Below are 14,616 nucleotides of genomic sequence, written 5' to 3' on the forward strand. Positions count from 1 at the left end.
AATATCATGTCAAATGTAAGTTGTTGGTATTATTCATTTTGTCATGTGTGCGCGCCTAATTATTTATTCACGAAGTCAAATTACTTAGTTCTAGATCTTATGATTTTTTCAAGAATTTCTTAAATACTTTTGTCAAATTTACTTAAGCTTTTCCCAAATTTCAAGCTGCCTGAATTTCTTTAACATTGATTTCACTATTATAGGTAGAACAACAACGATTTTCATAAAAAAAATTTTAAAAATAAAAAATAAAAAAAATTAAGGATCAAACACGTACTTGATCTCTCTCGATCCTATCTTAAGTGGTAGACTGGTAGCCCCAAAATTAGCATGAACACTATCTCGATCCTTCCAAAATGCATTAAACTAATCAAAATTTAGTATAAAAAATGAGTGAGAAAAAATAACAGTAATAATTTTCTGTCCATACATATGTTAGTACAACATGAGAGGTACGTAATTAAAATTTAAAGAGCATGGGACGTACGTTATTATGCATGGAATTCAGTTAACAAATTTTCTTCTCTTAATGCCGTCCATTTCTCTCTTCCACCCCAAATCAACTGCCCTTTCCCTAATCTCCCATATACTCCATATTCACCAAACAAACAAGCAAAAAACAGAAAAAAAAAAAAAAAAAAGAAGAAGAAGAAGTTCTAATCAGATTTCTGGGGGTTTAATTCCATTTTAGCCTCTAGAGATCTGATCTATTATAACATATCATTCTCTTCTTTTTTTATCATCAAAAAATTAAAAATGGTTCGGTGCAGCAATTGTTTTATCACAACGCTTAATTTTTTCACGTTGGTAGCTTCATTAATTCTCATATTAGTTTCCGTATCATTTAATATGAACATAAATGGTACCGTTTGCCAAAAAACTCTTCAAAAACCTCTGTTGATATTAGGGTTATTCCTTTTGATACTTTCTTTAATGGGAATTATAGGGGCATGTTGTCATGTCTCGTTTTTGTTGTATATATATTTGGCTTTGTTGTTTGTTGTCCTCACAGGGATGATTATTTACCAGCTTTTCTGCATCGTTAACGCGGTGACACATTTAGATAGTAATAATCAAGAACCTAAAGGTGAATGGGAAGATAAATTTCAAGAATACTCGCATTGGTTTATTAAGAAACGTTTGCCTAATGATCGAGATTGGGAAAAGATTAAGAGTTGTTTGATTGATGCTAAATACTGTAAATATCAGATTCCCAAGGACAGAATTGCTGATTTTTACAAAAACAAGTTGTCCTCGACTCAGGTTCTTCACCTTTTCTCTTAATTTATACCAGTATTGTTTGATCAGACATGAAATTTAAGAAAGAAATGAAACCTTTTTAATCTTGTGCTTTAAAATAAGTTATAAATATTTGTATAGGTATAAATCATCGCATTAATATGTCAAAAAGGGTATCTATGTAATATGTGTATATATTTGCATACGAAGTATAACATCACGGTTGGTTCTGAGAAGATAGTCAAAATAAAAAGGTCGAGATGAAGTCATGCAATCAATGTCTAATGATTTCATTCGAAATTTAAGTAAATTTTGCATTGAAATGTTATCCCGTTTGATTTTTGCCTATCCTCCTATTTTGAAAAAATGGAAACTTAGGTAAGTGCTTTCTAAACATATGTATAAAAAGAACATCTTTCATTTAATTTAGCCCTTTCATGCTTACTATAACTAGTTATTTCGCTTTTCTATTAGCGGCTTTAACTAGAACCTACAAAAATGAGTCAAAATTAGCAATATTTGTTACCATCCTATTGTATTTTTATTTTCTTTTCGAAGGAAAAATTGTTAAATCTCAATATTACCATAAATGAGAGTGCATGCATGGGAAGCACCAATCAATATCGCCTGAGGTGGAGCCGGGATTTGAAAGTTATGAGTTCAGGAGTCTAATTCTTTTAAGTTATTGGGTTCTAAATAAATAAGTCGTACATATTCAATGAACTTTTTAAAATAGATACATAGTTTGAATGAACGTTACTGGATTCGGTAGAACCCGTAATCAGTACTCTGGCTTCGCCCCTGAATACCGCTTGTAGTACTAACAAACATACTATATATGACATGCTAAATTATTTCCTTTTGATACAGTCTGGTTGCTGCAAACCACCCACATACTGCAACTTTGAGTTCCAAAATGCAACAACATGGATCGTGCCAAAAACAGGTGCAAAAGTGCCAGACGATGCAGACTGTAAAGCTTGGAACAACGAAGAGAAACAGATGTGTTACAACTGCAATTCATGCAAAAAAGCTGTTATTGACAATATCAAGAAATATTACAAACATTCCGCTCTCATAAGCTTTTGCATCTTCCTTATTATATCTATTATTTACTCTGTTGGTTGCTGTGCTCTTACTAATAACAGTTACAGACGTAGGGCTTATGTCTACCATGGTTATAGACCCCATGGTCCTGGCCCTTATGGTTACCCATGATAGATAAGAACTAGCCACAGTTTTTTTTTTTGCTGCATTATTGTTATTGTAATATGTGTATGATGACTTTACTAGATTAAAACATGTACACACTTTTGAGTCTTGATCAGCTGTTGAGCTAGCTGCTTGATTTTCTTGCTATGTCAAGAATTTTAATTTACATTTTTGTATAGTTTGTAATATTATATTGAAGGTGGAAATAATAAGGATACTTACTTTCACATTGAAAATGAAATTGGAAAAATAACTCTTTAGATGCTCATTCATCCTTTTCCTAGCTATTACAAAGTATATTTGTCCATTTTATATGATGTACGTTTATTGGAAAGATACTCCTATATATATGATGTTAGAAAATACTTGCCCGTTAAAAATAATAATTTGATCATAGTGCAATAATCATTCACAATGTCACATATAAAATTAATTTATCATTACCATGAAGTTTATATCTCATAAAGTCACATTCATCAAATATGATAATTAGGGCACGTTAACCTTGGCTTATTAACCTTATAGTCAAGAATCTAAAATCTACTAATTGAATTTTTATTAAGTGCTTACACAGTTAAATTCAAAAGCATAATTTCTCTTAACTTTCTCATCATTGTATCCAGACTCCAATTTTCTACCCTAATGGTCAAACATTACAATAATTTCGAGCTATTCCACATGTTTGATGCAATGGAGAGACCTGTGTAGGCAATTCTACCTTTTTATAACTTCTTTTTTTTCAATTCATCTAACACATTTTCTTTGTTATGTCCCGATTAGTAATTTCATTTTCCTAAATAGAGAAAATCTCACTTCCTATTTGTCACCCTTTCATATTGTATGGGTCAAAATCTGACCACAAGTGGACTACCATTAAGGGGAACAGTAAGGGGTCGACCAAGCCATGGACGTACCCGTAAGGCGTAATGGCGACGAGCGTCTCAGCCACTGCCGAGATCGAGCCATCGAGAAGGCTTGCACAGCAAAATATATGCAGTCGTGCTTGAGCAAGTAAAGAGGAAGATAGTCGAGAAGGGGTATGCAGGTCAAAGACCGTTGGATAAAGGGGAAGTTGGGAAGTATATATATGGAAGATAAAGCAGAAAGATTGGGGGGATCCCAGGGGAGAAAAAGAAACCGAAGGCTTGGAGGAGACCTCTGAGTAACAAAGCAAGAAGTCTAGATTATGGCTTACAAACCTTTGTAAACACCATGGTTGAGTCAATAAAGCTAGATCTCATAGTTATCAACGGGATTCCCTCTTTATCTTCTTTGCTTTACAAATACAGAACAATATATCAAAGATGTAAGCTTATCATTTACGTTTGATGTCTTTTAATCATTCTGAGAAACTTTACATAAACTCAACCTCATTTGATTCTAGTATCCAATATGCTTAGATCTGAAGTTAATTATGTTTGGCTAGAATTTACTCTCTATTTCATCATTGATTGATTTAACTAAAAGGTTCAATACTTTTTGGTCAAACACATATATGTCAAGTATTATCGTTAAGAAAACAATCGAACCAACTCCAACTAATAATTCATTTCCTAGTATGTATACATATTTTAAGGGATTTTTTCCTATAATTTTGTCAAATTCATTATAGTTTGAGCTTGTTGGGCCCGCCTCTAAATATTGATAAGAGATTTTTTCCTTCCTATACCATATATGAAACTTTATTATCAACTATGTGCATAGTTTTTAATTTACCCGCTATGTTCACAATTTTTCTACAATTATTATATCATTCATTAAATACTAATTATTAGTAGCTGAATCTTCCTAATTAGGCGCGCTACAAATTAGGAACAAAATATTCTAATTGATTTCGCGACCTTCATATCAAATTTGAAATGCAAATCCTATATCTTCAATTTAAAATCCATTGACAGCCATTAAAAAGCTTGAAAGATTTGAATTCAAATTTGGGTTTTCAAAAATCATTATTTGTTTGGATTGGGTGTTGTTGAAAATAATTGGGAATATGATTTGGAGTTTATATCTCAATTTTGAGGGGTTTTGGTGAAGATTAGACTTGGTTTTGACTGAATTTCAGATTGAAACTCGAAGAAGAAAAGAAGAAGACATATTGCAGAAATTGTAGATAAATTGTAGATTATTTGTATTCTGATTGTAGATGCTTTATTTTCTATTTTCACAAATAAAAAATGGCTAAAACTTCTACAAATCTTCTGAAAAAACGCAATTATGTCAAAAATCCCAATTATGCTACAATTGAATGGGAATTGGGATATAAAAATTCAATGTACCTAGTTTGCAGATATTTTATAGATAAATTGTAGATTATTTGTATTCTGATTGTAGATGCTTTGTTTTCTATTTTCACAAATCAAAAACGACTAAAATTTCTACAAATCTTCTGCAAAAAACACAATTATGTCGAAAATCCCAATTAAACTACAATCGAATGGGAATTGGGATATTAAAATTCAATATACCCAGTTTGTAGATGAATTGTAGATTATTTGTATTCTGATTGTAGATGCATTGTTTTCTGTTTTCACAAATCCAAAACGACTAAAACTTCTACAAAATCTTCTGCAAAAAACGCAATTATGTCGAAAATACCAATTAAGCTACAATTGAATGGGAATTGGGATATTAAAATTCAGTGTACCCAGTTTGTAGATATTTTTGTAGATAAATTGTAGATTATTTGTATTCTGATTGTAGATGCTTTGTTTACTGTTTTCACAAATCAAAAACGACTAAAACTTCTACAAATCTTCTGCAAAAAACGCAATTATGTCGAAAATTTCATTTATGAGATTACGAATCTTTATGGTTTAAGAAGAATAAATATTGAAATAATACATGGAGCTAAGTTAAAGCTTGTGACAACTTGTACATATAATGTGCAAAAAGCTCCGACGCAAAAGAAGAGTGTCCAGCTAGTGGAAGCCTGGGAACAACAGATTTTGCAGATCTGAATGAATTTAACTAAAACATCCTTCAACTCCAACCCGAAAGAATTGCGTTCTGGATATTCTAGTATTAACAGACCATGTTACAACCTCATCTTTTTATGGAATTTCTAGATAAACAAATCAGCCACATTATCGATCTCGTCTTCTAGTACGAAATTCCGTCCTTCTTCCTCTTTGAAATTCCTCACCATATCTATAGCTGATGCATTTGGATCACCTAAATATTCATCCTCTTCATCGAACAACGAATATGTCAAATCCGGATACTTATTATCATAATCATCATACTTTTCGCCATTGCTCAATACTCTATGTTTAATAACAGTACATAAACGTGGGTGAGGGTGAGGGTTTGGGAGAGAGAAACGTGGGAGAGGTGGGATATACGGTACCTTGAATTAAGGAGGGATATACGCTGCATTAATTGTACCCTTAAAATACACTATGGTATAGAATTGGTAATTTAGTATACTAAATGTAATTATATCAAACCTTAAACATTGAGGGTAATAAGGTTTCCTATATGGTATAGGAATGTAAAAATTCCTATTGATTAATCCCTCGTCCAGTCCAGGATGGTGTTCAGATTTCAAGAGTAAATAAATATTCTTTAACCGTATTTTTCATAGGCATTTTAAATATCTTAAACTATTACTTTTTATGACTTAATTATAGTACTTTTTATTAGTTTTTAAATATATAAATCTTATTTAAAAAACTCAAAAGATTTTATATCGAAATACAGGTCAAAATTAAAAAGTGTAAATCTCGAAAAGTAAAAATGTCACGTAAATTGAGACAGAGTGAATATTAATTAAGTACTATCCAAAAATGAAAATTAATGACATTATTTAGGTATTCTTTCATTGTAAAATTGTGATATAAGTACTCTTCTACTTAGTTTTTAAAATATTCAATGTCTACCAAGAAATTCAGGAATCAATAGCTAAAATTCCACTTTGGAATATTTTATTTTCTTTTCCTTTATATATATATATATATATATATATAATTCCGTACAACAACTACAGGTATAACCCTAATTAGCAACGGAAGCGCCCAAATCAGACTTACAGTTGTTAGTTTTGAACTGGTAAACAACTGTCCCTCTGCTTTCCGTCGTCAGTACGAAACCCTAAAACTTCTGCATAATTGTATAACTTCATTTCCGAGTTCTTTAGATAATTGGAAAAAAAAGTCCCCCCCCCCCCCTCCTTTTTAGCATATTATGTGCTGATATATATATATATATATATATATATATATTTTCTCATCTTATTATTGTTCTGATATTAGTGTCTGGCTATAGCTTTGTAGCAATTTAAGGGTCTAAAATTGTTGCTTTGAGATTTCCTGAAGTGATTTTAGTGTTGTTAATGCAGATAATTTTGTTAGGAAGCATATTGTTAGAGGAAATTATGATGGAAATCGATTCAGAAGTAAAAGAAAGCTCCTTAATTTTGATTAAGCAAGGTGCCGAGGCTGTAAGTTACCAGCTGCTGTTCTATTTGATTTTTTATGAGCTAATTTATCATTTAATTGCTGAAACAATAGTTATTTTGGTTATTGGATTTTGAGTAGCATCAACAGTATATAACTTTTTTTATGACTGAGGAGTCCCCCAAGATAGTGGCGCACGGTTCGGAACTCACTGCATAACGTACTTTCCCCTTTACCTTCTCCGCATAAATACCACGCTTTTGTCTGTGACAAGAATTTGAACCGTTGAAGTGAAGTGTGCCTAACCTACACATCACGGGCTGTGCTCTTACCACTTAACGATTGTCCTGAGGCACATCAATAATAGAATATAGTAGTCTGAAGGCACTGATTTGAGCTGTTTATTTTTGTTGTTTACTATTGAATCTTCTAACAATATCTTATGCATCTTTTCTGCTTTTCGCTCTTTTTCTTCAGAGAGTCTTTGAGACATCTTTTGTGGGAAAGAGGTGTATAGTTAAGGAACGGTTCTCGAAAAAATACAGGCATCCGATTTTGGACACAAAGCTCACTCTCAAACGATTAAATGCGGTTAGTTGAGCCAGAAATTATCAATTCCTTATTTCAAGAATTTTGACCAGTATAGTTGCATGACTTTAAGATGTGTTAATGCTGGAGCAGGAGGCCCGATGTATGACTAAAGCTAGGAAGCTAGGGGTTTTAACTCCAGTTCTTTATGCTGTTGATGCTATATCGCATTCGCTGACATTTGAATATGTGGAAGGCCCTTCGGTCAAGGACGTACTTCTCGATTTTGGATTACATGGTATAGTTGAAGAAAGAATGAATGACATTGCGATTCAGATTGGTCGTGCAATTGGCAAGCTCCATGATGGTGGCCTTGTTCATGGCGATTTGACCACATCAAACATGTTAATCTGCAAGGATACCAATCGATTGGTAGGTGTTTGTAAAGGTCTAATCTGAGTCTTTGTTGATCTATTGGGTAGTGTATACTACATGTGAAGCTCTGTTACAGTTTGTTTCCCTTTTTGTTTTTTTTATATTTCTTGGAATCATATGTATCTGAATACATAGGAATAGATAAGAAGTGTTCATATAGCATGCCCTAAGTAGTTTGGAATTGAGACGTAGTTCACATATTGATTATTCATGGATTGGTTGGTTCTTAACTTTTATCTTGCTAAACCAGTGGTAATCAGTAGCACTGTGTTTCAACAGGTATTGATTGATTTTGGTCTGAGTTTTACATCAACCCTTCCAGAAGATAAAGCAGTAGATTTATATGTACTTGAACGAGCGTTGCTTTCTATGCACTCTTCATGTGGAAATGTGGTAAGTACAGTCAGTAGTTCTTGCTTTTTCACCAAACCGAGGGCTTAAGTGTTCGTTTTGCTTTCCTCTTTCTTTCGCATGGCTGATAAACATGACCCTCCCTACTCCCAAACCCGCCCCGCCCCGCCCCACATGCACACGCAAAAGCAATATCGAAATAGATTTCCACCCATAAACAGCATCTTATGCAGGTGGATGTAATCTTGTAACGGTATGCATTTTGTAGATGGAAAAGATACTTGCTGCGTACAGGAAATCCTCCAAACAATGGTGTTCAACATTAAATAAGCTTGCCCAAGGTGTGTACTCTACACTTTGGTAGTTAAGTTCCCTTGGATCTTCTAGAGTTGGCAATAGTTTGATGTTTACATTTATTGCTATACTGACTTCTTGTCTTTCTAAATTACAACTTTTAGTGCGACAAAGAGGTAGAAAGCGTACCATGGTTGGATGAGCTGTCTCAACAATCTACTCCATATTTAGGTAGGATGAATTGTTGTGGATAGTATTAATGAAATATGTTTAGCATACACTGGTGTACTTGTGATATATTTCTCAATTAAAACCTCTATTATTTATGCATTAGCTTTCTTTCATTTAATCTTCTTGGCAGAGAGGACCTGAGGTTGATATACAAGCTTTACAAAAGTATTCTAAGACGTAAAGTTGTGAACAAGAGCTGCTTATGATATATATCCTGGCTTAGATTATCAATCGGCATGATCTTTCTGATACTCTTTCCATGTCTTTTGCCTGATGTTTGAGCTAAAAAGCTCTATATAAACCAGTCTTATTGAAGTTTCATAGATTAACTAAAATATTTTAAGATTGGGTGCAGCATTAAAACTTCAAATACTTTTTCCACTTGAAGTTACCTCTTAATTGTTGTTCAATAGCAGCTCTATCTTTCAAAGATCTACAGTGACCTCTTCGATGTAGTTCTATAGTTGTTCAATTGTAATTTGTTCGATAGACTGTTGCGTACTTTACTACCTTTATATTGATTCTACAGCTACTCCGAGCATTGCTGGGCAGTAAAACAAATATGCTGCTGGATATTGACAGGAATATGAAAGACAATTATGTTATGGTTGAGCGGTGTGATGCAGCTTTGGTGATGAAATATTTGGATGTATCCTGTTATTACTATTTATATGCATGAAGAGGGCTCCTTTTTTAAGTGTATCTATCAATTATAACGGTGATTAAATTCAGTTTAAACTGGTGCAAATTTCACTATAATAGCAACTTGTTTTAGATAATGAGCTATATTGACTTCTATTTTGTAATATTAACGTATTTTGTAGTTTTGACGGATTAATTCTTCTGAGTTGTGCGCTATCGTGTTTTAATTTATATATACATGATTTCATATCAAGAAATTGTACTCACAAACAAGTTGCTATTTAGTTGATTTAGCTTACTTGGATTTTGGTCAAATTCAATTTTGTTCTGCCAACTTATACACAGTTTGCTAACATAGAACTTGCCTATGAACATGATAAAGGGTAGTTTGGTGCATTAAGCTTGCTATATGCGAGTAATCTAGGTACACTAAGTTCGCGCTATATATGGGATCTGGAAAAGGGTCTGGTCATATTGGTTATGTAGGCGGTCTTACCTTATATTTTTGTGAGAGGCTATTCCCACGGCATTAACCCGTGACCTGGTCACGGAGCGGCATCTATGTACAGTACCACATTTTAGATATATAGAGAAACTTTAGGTAGTGTAACTAATCTTCTTAAAAAAAATATTTTAGTTGGTGTTTCCTATATTAGCTTGATCCAAAATATATTGGAAATTCACTTGCTCCTAAACATGATGGAATAACTGAACTGATAAATTTTAGTAAACATTAGCTATTCTCAGAATTACATGCCATAATCATTCTCTTCAATTCAAGTAGCACGAAGCACAGTTCAGACCCAATCTGAGAAACTGCTGAAACATATTTGATCAGATCTTCTCCTTTTAAATAAAACACAATAACTTCAATTTTCAAACACATAATTAGGAACCTAAAATGACTATTTTCCGAAATTTTATTGCTCTTGAAACAATTAGATCATAATTATTTGCTTCTTCACTCTTCCCTTTTCACGTTGCATTTTTCGATGGGGCAGACATTTGACTCTTCAGGCAAGTCCCAAAACTGACCTAGGTAATTTCCCCATATCTAGTAATTCCTAAACGAAGTTCTAGGTTTTAGGTGCTCTAATGGCGCTGGAATTAGATGGATCAATACCTGCAATCTTTCCCTGGAACGTTTCCAATTCACATGTAAAGTACATACTACTATATACTATGTTGAACTGGTAATTATGATACTCCACTTGTTATGTGATAAAGAAAATTTCAACCATATTACTATGTTGAACTATTACATGAAGTGCCTTCATTGGGAATAATCTAGGTCACAGTTTGGAACCTTGCTCTGCTTGAGAAAACTGTTGCCTCAATACCCTTCTCATAACTTTATTTGTTGCTGTTCTTGGAAGTAAAGGGAGAGGAACGATACTGGAAACCTGCACATTTTGTGTTTAGGTTAGATAATTTTACCTAACAAAATTTACATTCTTTCAAAGCTTATGCTGTACCTTGAACAGAGGATTCAACTTTCTCTGCAAAGCTGTGTTGAAAGATATCATCAACTTGTCCATGTTGTGTTCCAAGTTAGCTGAATCCTTGAATACGACAGCAATTACCAACTTCTCAGGCCCACCTCCAGCAGGTGGTACTCCAACTGCTGCTGTTTCTAGTATATTTTCATCTGCTGCATTGCATATGCGCTCAATCTCAAGTGAACTCACCTGACAAAACAGAATACCAGAACTTTTAGGAAAGGAAACATTCCAGTCCAGAAAAATGCTTGGCAACTCAAATGTCTATTCATATGCATAGTTTACTGGATCCTAACTCCTACCACTAAAAGTACTTTTTTGGATTCAATTTCGAGGCTAAATGCAGACCTTTATACCCCCTAAGTTCATTGTATCATCTGCACGACCATGTGCATGGTAATATCCTTTAGAAGTACGTTCAAACACATCCCCGTGCCTTCTTAGAACCTGTGATATAATAGTGTCAAACAAGATTTTGATAGTAAAACTGTAAGAGCTAGTCTATGGGATAATAATTTGCATTACCTTTCCATTCAAAACGGGCATTCCTTTGAAGTAGATCTCATTGTGGTCTGCATTCAGTAATGTGCTTGAAGCTCCAAACATGAGAGGACCAAGGGCCAATTCACCAGTCCCAGGAACATCTGATGGCTACACAAAGGTAAAAGTACTATTGTTAAAGTGTCCCACAGTAGTAGAAGGAATGGACTATCGTCATCCTTATATGGTCTTGTGGAATACTCACCTCATGAGCTAGCTTATGGGGTTGTGTCAAGCTCAAGATCCATTTAGTATCTGACCTATTCCTATTCTTGGTTTACCCCAAATTTTAGGCCCTATGAATTGTCTACGCATGAGATGTCTAGTCCGAGCATAGGGGGAGGGGAGGATGTTAAGGTTCCCACACTGGTTGAGGGAGGGGGCTGTTATCCCCTTATATGGTCTTCGGCAATCCTCATATTATGAGCTAGCTTTTTGGGTTGAGTTAGGTCCAAGTTCCATTTTCTTAACATTCAGATTAAAATATCACAAAAACAAGCAACAAGGGGTTGTGAATATTTTAAGATGTGGCCAAAAGAAAGCAGGAATCTGAATGGTTTCTTTATGAGGATCCAAACAGAAGTAGCATGTTGCAGCTGCAGGCGAACTGATCACATTTGGTAAACACTCAACATTCACTAGCTTAAAAGGAACTTTCTATGCAAGCATAAAATGCACCGCATGATATTAATTCCAGTCCTGCTCTAGCAAATACTATTGAAGTTGCAGATATAAAGGTTGCGAGGTGCTTACTATAGGAAGACCATCTTCCCCAAGAATATGAAGACTACATCCCATGACTGCTGTGCTGAAAGCGGCTAAAGACTGGGGCTGCAACAATGACCCAGAAACAAAGGAGCCACCAATCTCTGTACCGCCGCAATACTCAATTATTGGTTTATATTCAGCTCTTCCCATCAGCCATAGATATTCATCCACGCTCGATGCCTCACCAGTGGAGCCAAAGCAACTACCATCATGTATGAACTACATTAAGCCCAAGAAAGGAAAAGGAAAAATAGACTTGAGCAGAATTCATTTAATGCACATATGTACAGGAAACAAACATATTTGTCTTCAAGTTATATCAGTATTCTCTATTCTGAAACTTGAAGTTATGAACCAACCATATGCAAGCTTGGCCGCCAATTTCAGTCAATTAAGAGATAACGAAAGAGAAGTAAAACAAGGAAGAAGATGCAAATAAAGCTCCTGGCGAAGCAAAAACATATGAGAGGGTCACTTAGAAACTACCGGATGGTCGACCAATCAAAGCCATCAGGAGAATTCTTCGCTTTCCAAGTCCTCACTATACTTGGGATCACCCCGAGCATAGTTACTTTAGCGTCCTGGTAGGTTGGAAGAGGATTTTTCATGAGCATGGATAACAAAAGATATTCAAAATTTAAACAACATAGATTTGAGATGAATCAACTAAATTATTTAAAAAGTATCTATCAGATATTGCAATGCCGATTAGTTTACTGATACTGGGGCGGTGAGAACCCGCAGGCTTAGCAATAATTTTATTAAATTTTAAGACTGTACATGCAACTTAAGTGTTTCCTCTTTCCACTCATGATTTTTCCCCCTCATCAATTAAAGCTAGGAGCAGTGCAACTTAGCCTGTTTCTTTTTTTGATAGTCCACTCAAAATCAATCGCAAGGCTAATGCACATAGGAAGAGCGAAATCTCAAAGAAATAGATACCTTTTTTTGCCTTTTTTTTTTTACCTTTCTTTACTTCAAGCAACAAAATATATCAGGTTAAACGAAAACAAAGTAACATGTTGTCAGCTAACACAAGAATTATCTTATTTGAATAGAATTGTGATACAAAGTGATTCTCATCGAGTCATTCAACAAGAAATAGGAGAAAAAAATGTCTAACAACGAAAGAAATTAACCTGAACAAACTTAGCAAAGCCAGAATCAAGGGGAGATCCATTATACAAGGCAATGGACGCCCCATTCAATAGTGAAGCATAAACAAGCCAAGGTCCCATCATCCACCCAAGATTAGTGGGCCAAGCAACCACATCACCTTTTTTGATATCCATATGGCACCATCCGTCAGCAGCCGACTTGAAAGGTGAGAGGAGACTCCATGGAATTGCCTTTGGCTCTCCTGGACCATTTAGAGTTTTAACCATGACCATTTATTCAATTGCTTTCCATTACCAATTCAATGAATTCTTTAGAATCAAGTGATAAACATAAAGGGGATTTTGTTCCCATTTCAGTTTGACGGTTGACTTGACTACCCAGTTATTCATTATTGTTTAGAAAGAAGGGATTATATGCGAATGTAACAAAACAATTTATGTGCGTTCTTCAACCCTTAATTTATTTTGAAAAAGAATCTTCTACAACCACTCACCTCCCTCCTAACCTTCGCGAAACAAAAAAGGGAAGTGTCAACACCAAAATTTAACAAAAAAAAAAGATTGACAATCTTTCCAGTGGAAACCCAAGAATTACACTAAACTGGTATCCAACATCATGTAAAACTTTTGTGTCCATTCCAATGTACAATATTTCCTATTACTGTGTTGTTCACGTGACAGGCCCGAACTTAATGATGCTACAGTGGTTGCACGTGACCCTTAAGTGAAGCCACTGTGATTACACGTGAACTTCCTTGCTTTCCTTCTTCAAAAATAATATTACGATCTTAACAACTACTTCTCAATCTCACCACCTTCCTCATTACTGTACCACCTAAAACCACAGTAGGCAAGGGCAAGTAACTTTCCTAACACTATGAGTATAGTCACCATTGCCTCCCACAATCTTCCAGCTTGCTCTGGATTTATCCTTACCCAAGAATCTCAATCCTGTTCTCACATAGTAATATCCCCAGCTTTACGATTTTGGAGAGTGTCGTTCAACTCAAAACAAAATTAAAATGCATATTGGCATGAAATAATTGGACACAAGTTTAACTTTTACTATACCTGTGGTGCCAGATGAGAACAGAATGTTTGTAAATGCAGTAATAGGTTGTTCTACTGCAACAAACTCGAGCCCCCTGCAATGCGGGAAATTAAACCATTAGTCCCAGCATCGGAACATTTCCAACAATTAGCACTCAATGGGAAATGGAGGTCACATTTTGTAAATGAAGATATAGTCAGAGATGACAACAGTAGACTTATTCTTTTTCATAATTTACCAAAGAAGGGGTGTGTGTGTGTGTGTGTGGTGGGGGGGGGGTACGGGGGGGGGGGTTAGGTTGGTAGGAGACGAAA

At 34.7% G+C, this 14,616-nt stretch overlaps 3 protein-coding genes across 9 annotated transcripts in view; 2 read left to right on the forward strand and 1 right to left on the reverse strand.

Moving 5' to 3' along the window:
• The first annotated feature begins 605 nt into the window (after positions 1–605).
• Positions 606–2,678, forward strand: LOC109243470 (tetraspanin-8-like). Its single transcript, XM_019410405.1, has 2 exons — positions 606–1,263; positions 2,110–2,678. Exons 1-2 carry the CDS (start codon positions 757–759, stop codon positions 2,455–2,457), a joined length of 855 nt encoding a protein of 284 aa, XP_019265950.1. The 5' UTR covers positions 606–756; the 3' UTR covers positions 2,458–2,678.
• Positions 2,679–6,408: 3,730 nt separating this feature from the next.
• On the forward strand, positions 6,409–9,542 carry LOC109243473 (EKC/KEOPS complex subunit bud32-like). Of its 7 annotated transcripts, none has more exons than XM_019410413.1 (8): positions 6,409–6,498; positions 6,788–6,889; positions 7,323–7,436; positions 7,527–7,805; positions 8,088–8,201; positions 8,428–8,500; positions 8,618–8,684; positions 9,214–9,542. In XM_019410413.1, exons 2-7 carry the CDS (start codon positions 6,824–6,826, stop codon positions 8,653–8,655), a joined length of 684 nt encoding a protein of 227 aa, XP_019265958.1. In that variant the 5' UTR covers positions 6,409–6,498; positions 6,788–6,823; the 3' UTR covers positions 8,656–8,684; positions 9,214–9,542. The 7 variants fall into 7 exon arrangements, with proteins under 7 accessions (XP_019265958.1, XP_019265960.1, XP_019265959.1 ...); XM_019410415.1 differs by having other exon boundaries at positions 6,447–6,530; XM_019410414.1 differs by having other exon boundaries at positions 6,454–6,559.
• Positions 9,543–10,435: 893 nt separating this feature from the next.
• Positions 10,436–14,616, reverse strand: part of LOC109243475 (probable acyl-activating enzyme 17, peroxisomal) — a 9,794-nt gene continuing 5,613 nt past the window's right edge. The window contains exons 7-14 of the mRNA XM_019410417.1: positions 14,323–14,396; positions 13,273–13,493; positions 12,620–12,714; positions 12,119–12,335; positions 11,351–11,476; positions 11,174–11,272; positions 10,802–11,014; positions 10,436–10,729 (exon numbers count right to left, since the gene is read on the reverse strand). Of these exons, the coding sequence (XP_019265962.1) occupies positions 10,619–10,729; positions 10,802–11,014; positions 11,174–11,272; positions 11,351–11,476; positions 12,119–12,335; positions 12,620–12,714; positions 13,273–13,493; positions 14,323–14,396 (1,156 nt within the window). The 3' untranslated portion in view covers positions 10,436–10,618. The remainder of the gene's footprint in view (positions 10,730–10,801; positions 11,015–11,173; positions 11,273–11,350; positions 11,477–12,118; positions 12,336–12,619; positions 12,715–13,272; positions 13,494–14,322; positions 14,397–14,616) is intronic.

Source organism: Nicotiana attenuata, unplaced genomic scaffold, assembly GCF_001879085.1.
Source record: "Nicotiana attenuata strain UT unplaced genomic scaffold, NIATTr2, whole genome shotgun sequence".
In the NCBI taxonomy this organism is placed as follows: Eukaryota; Viridiplantae; Streptophyta; class Magnoliopsida; order Solanales; family Solanaceae; genus Nicotiana; species Nicotiana attenuata.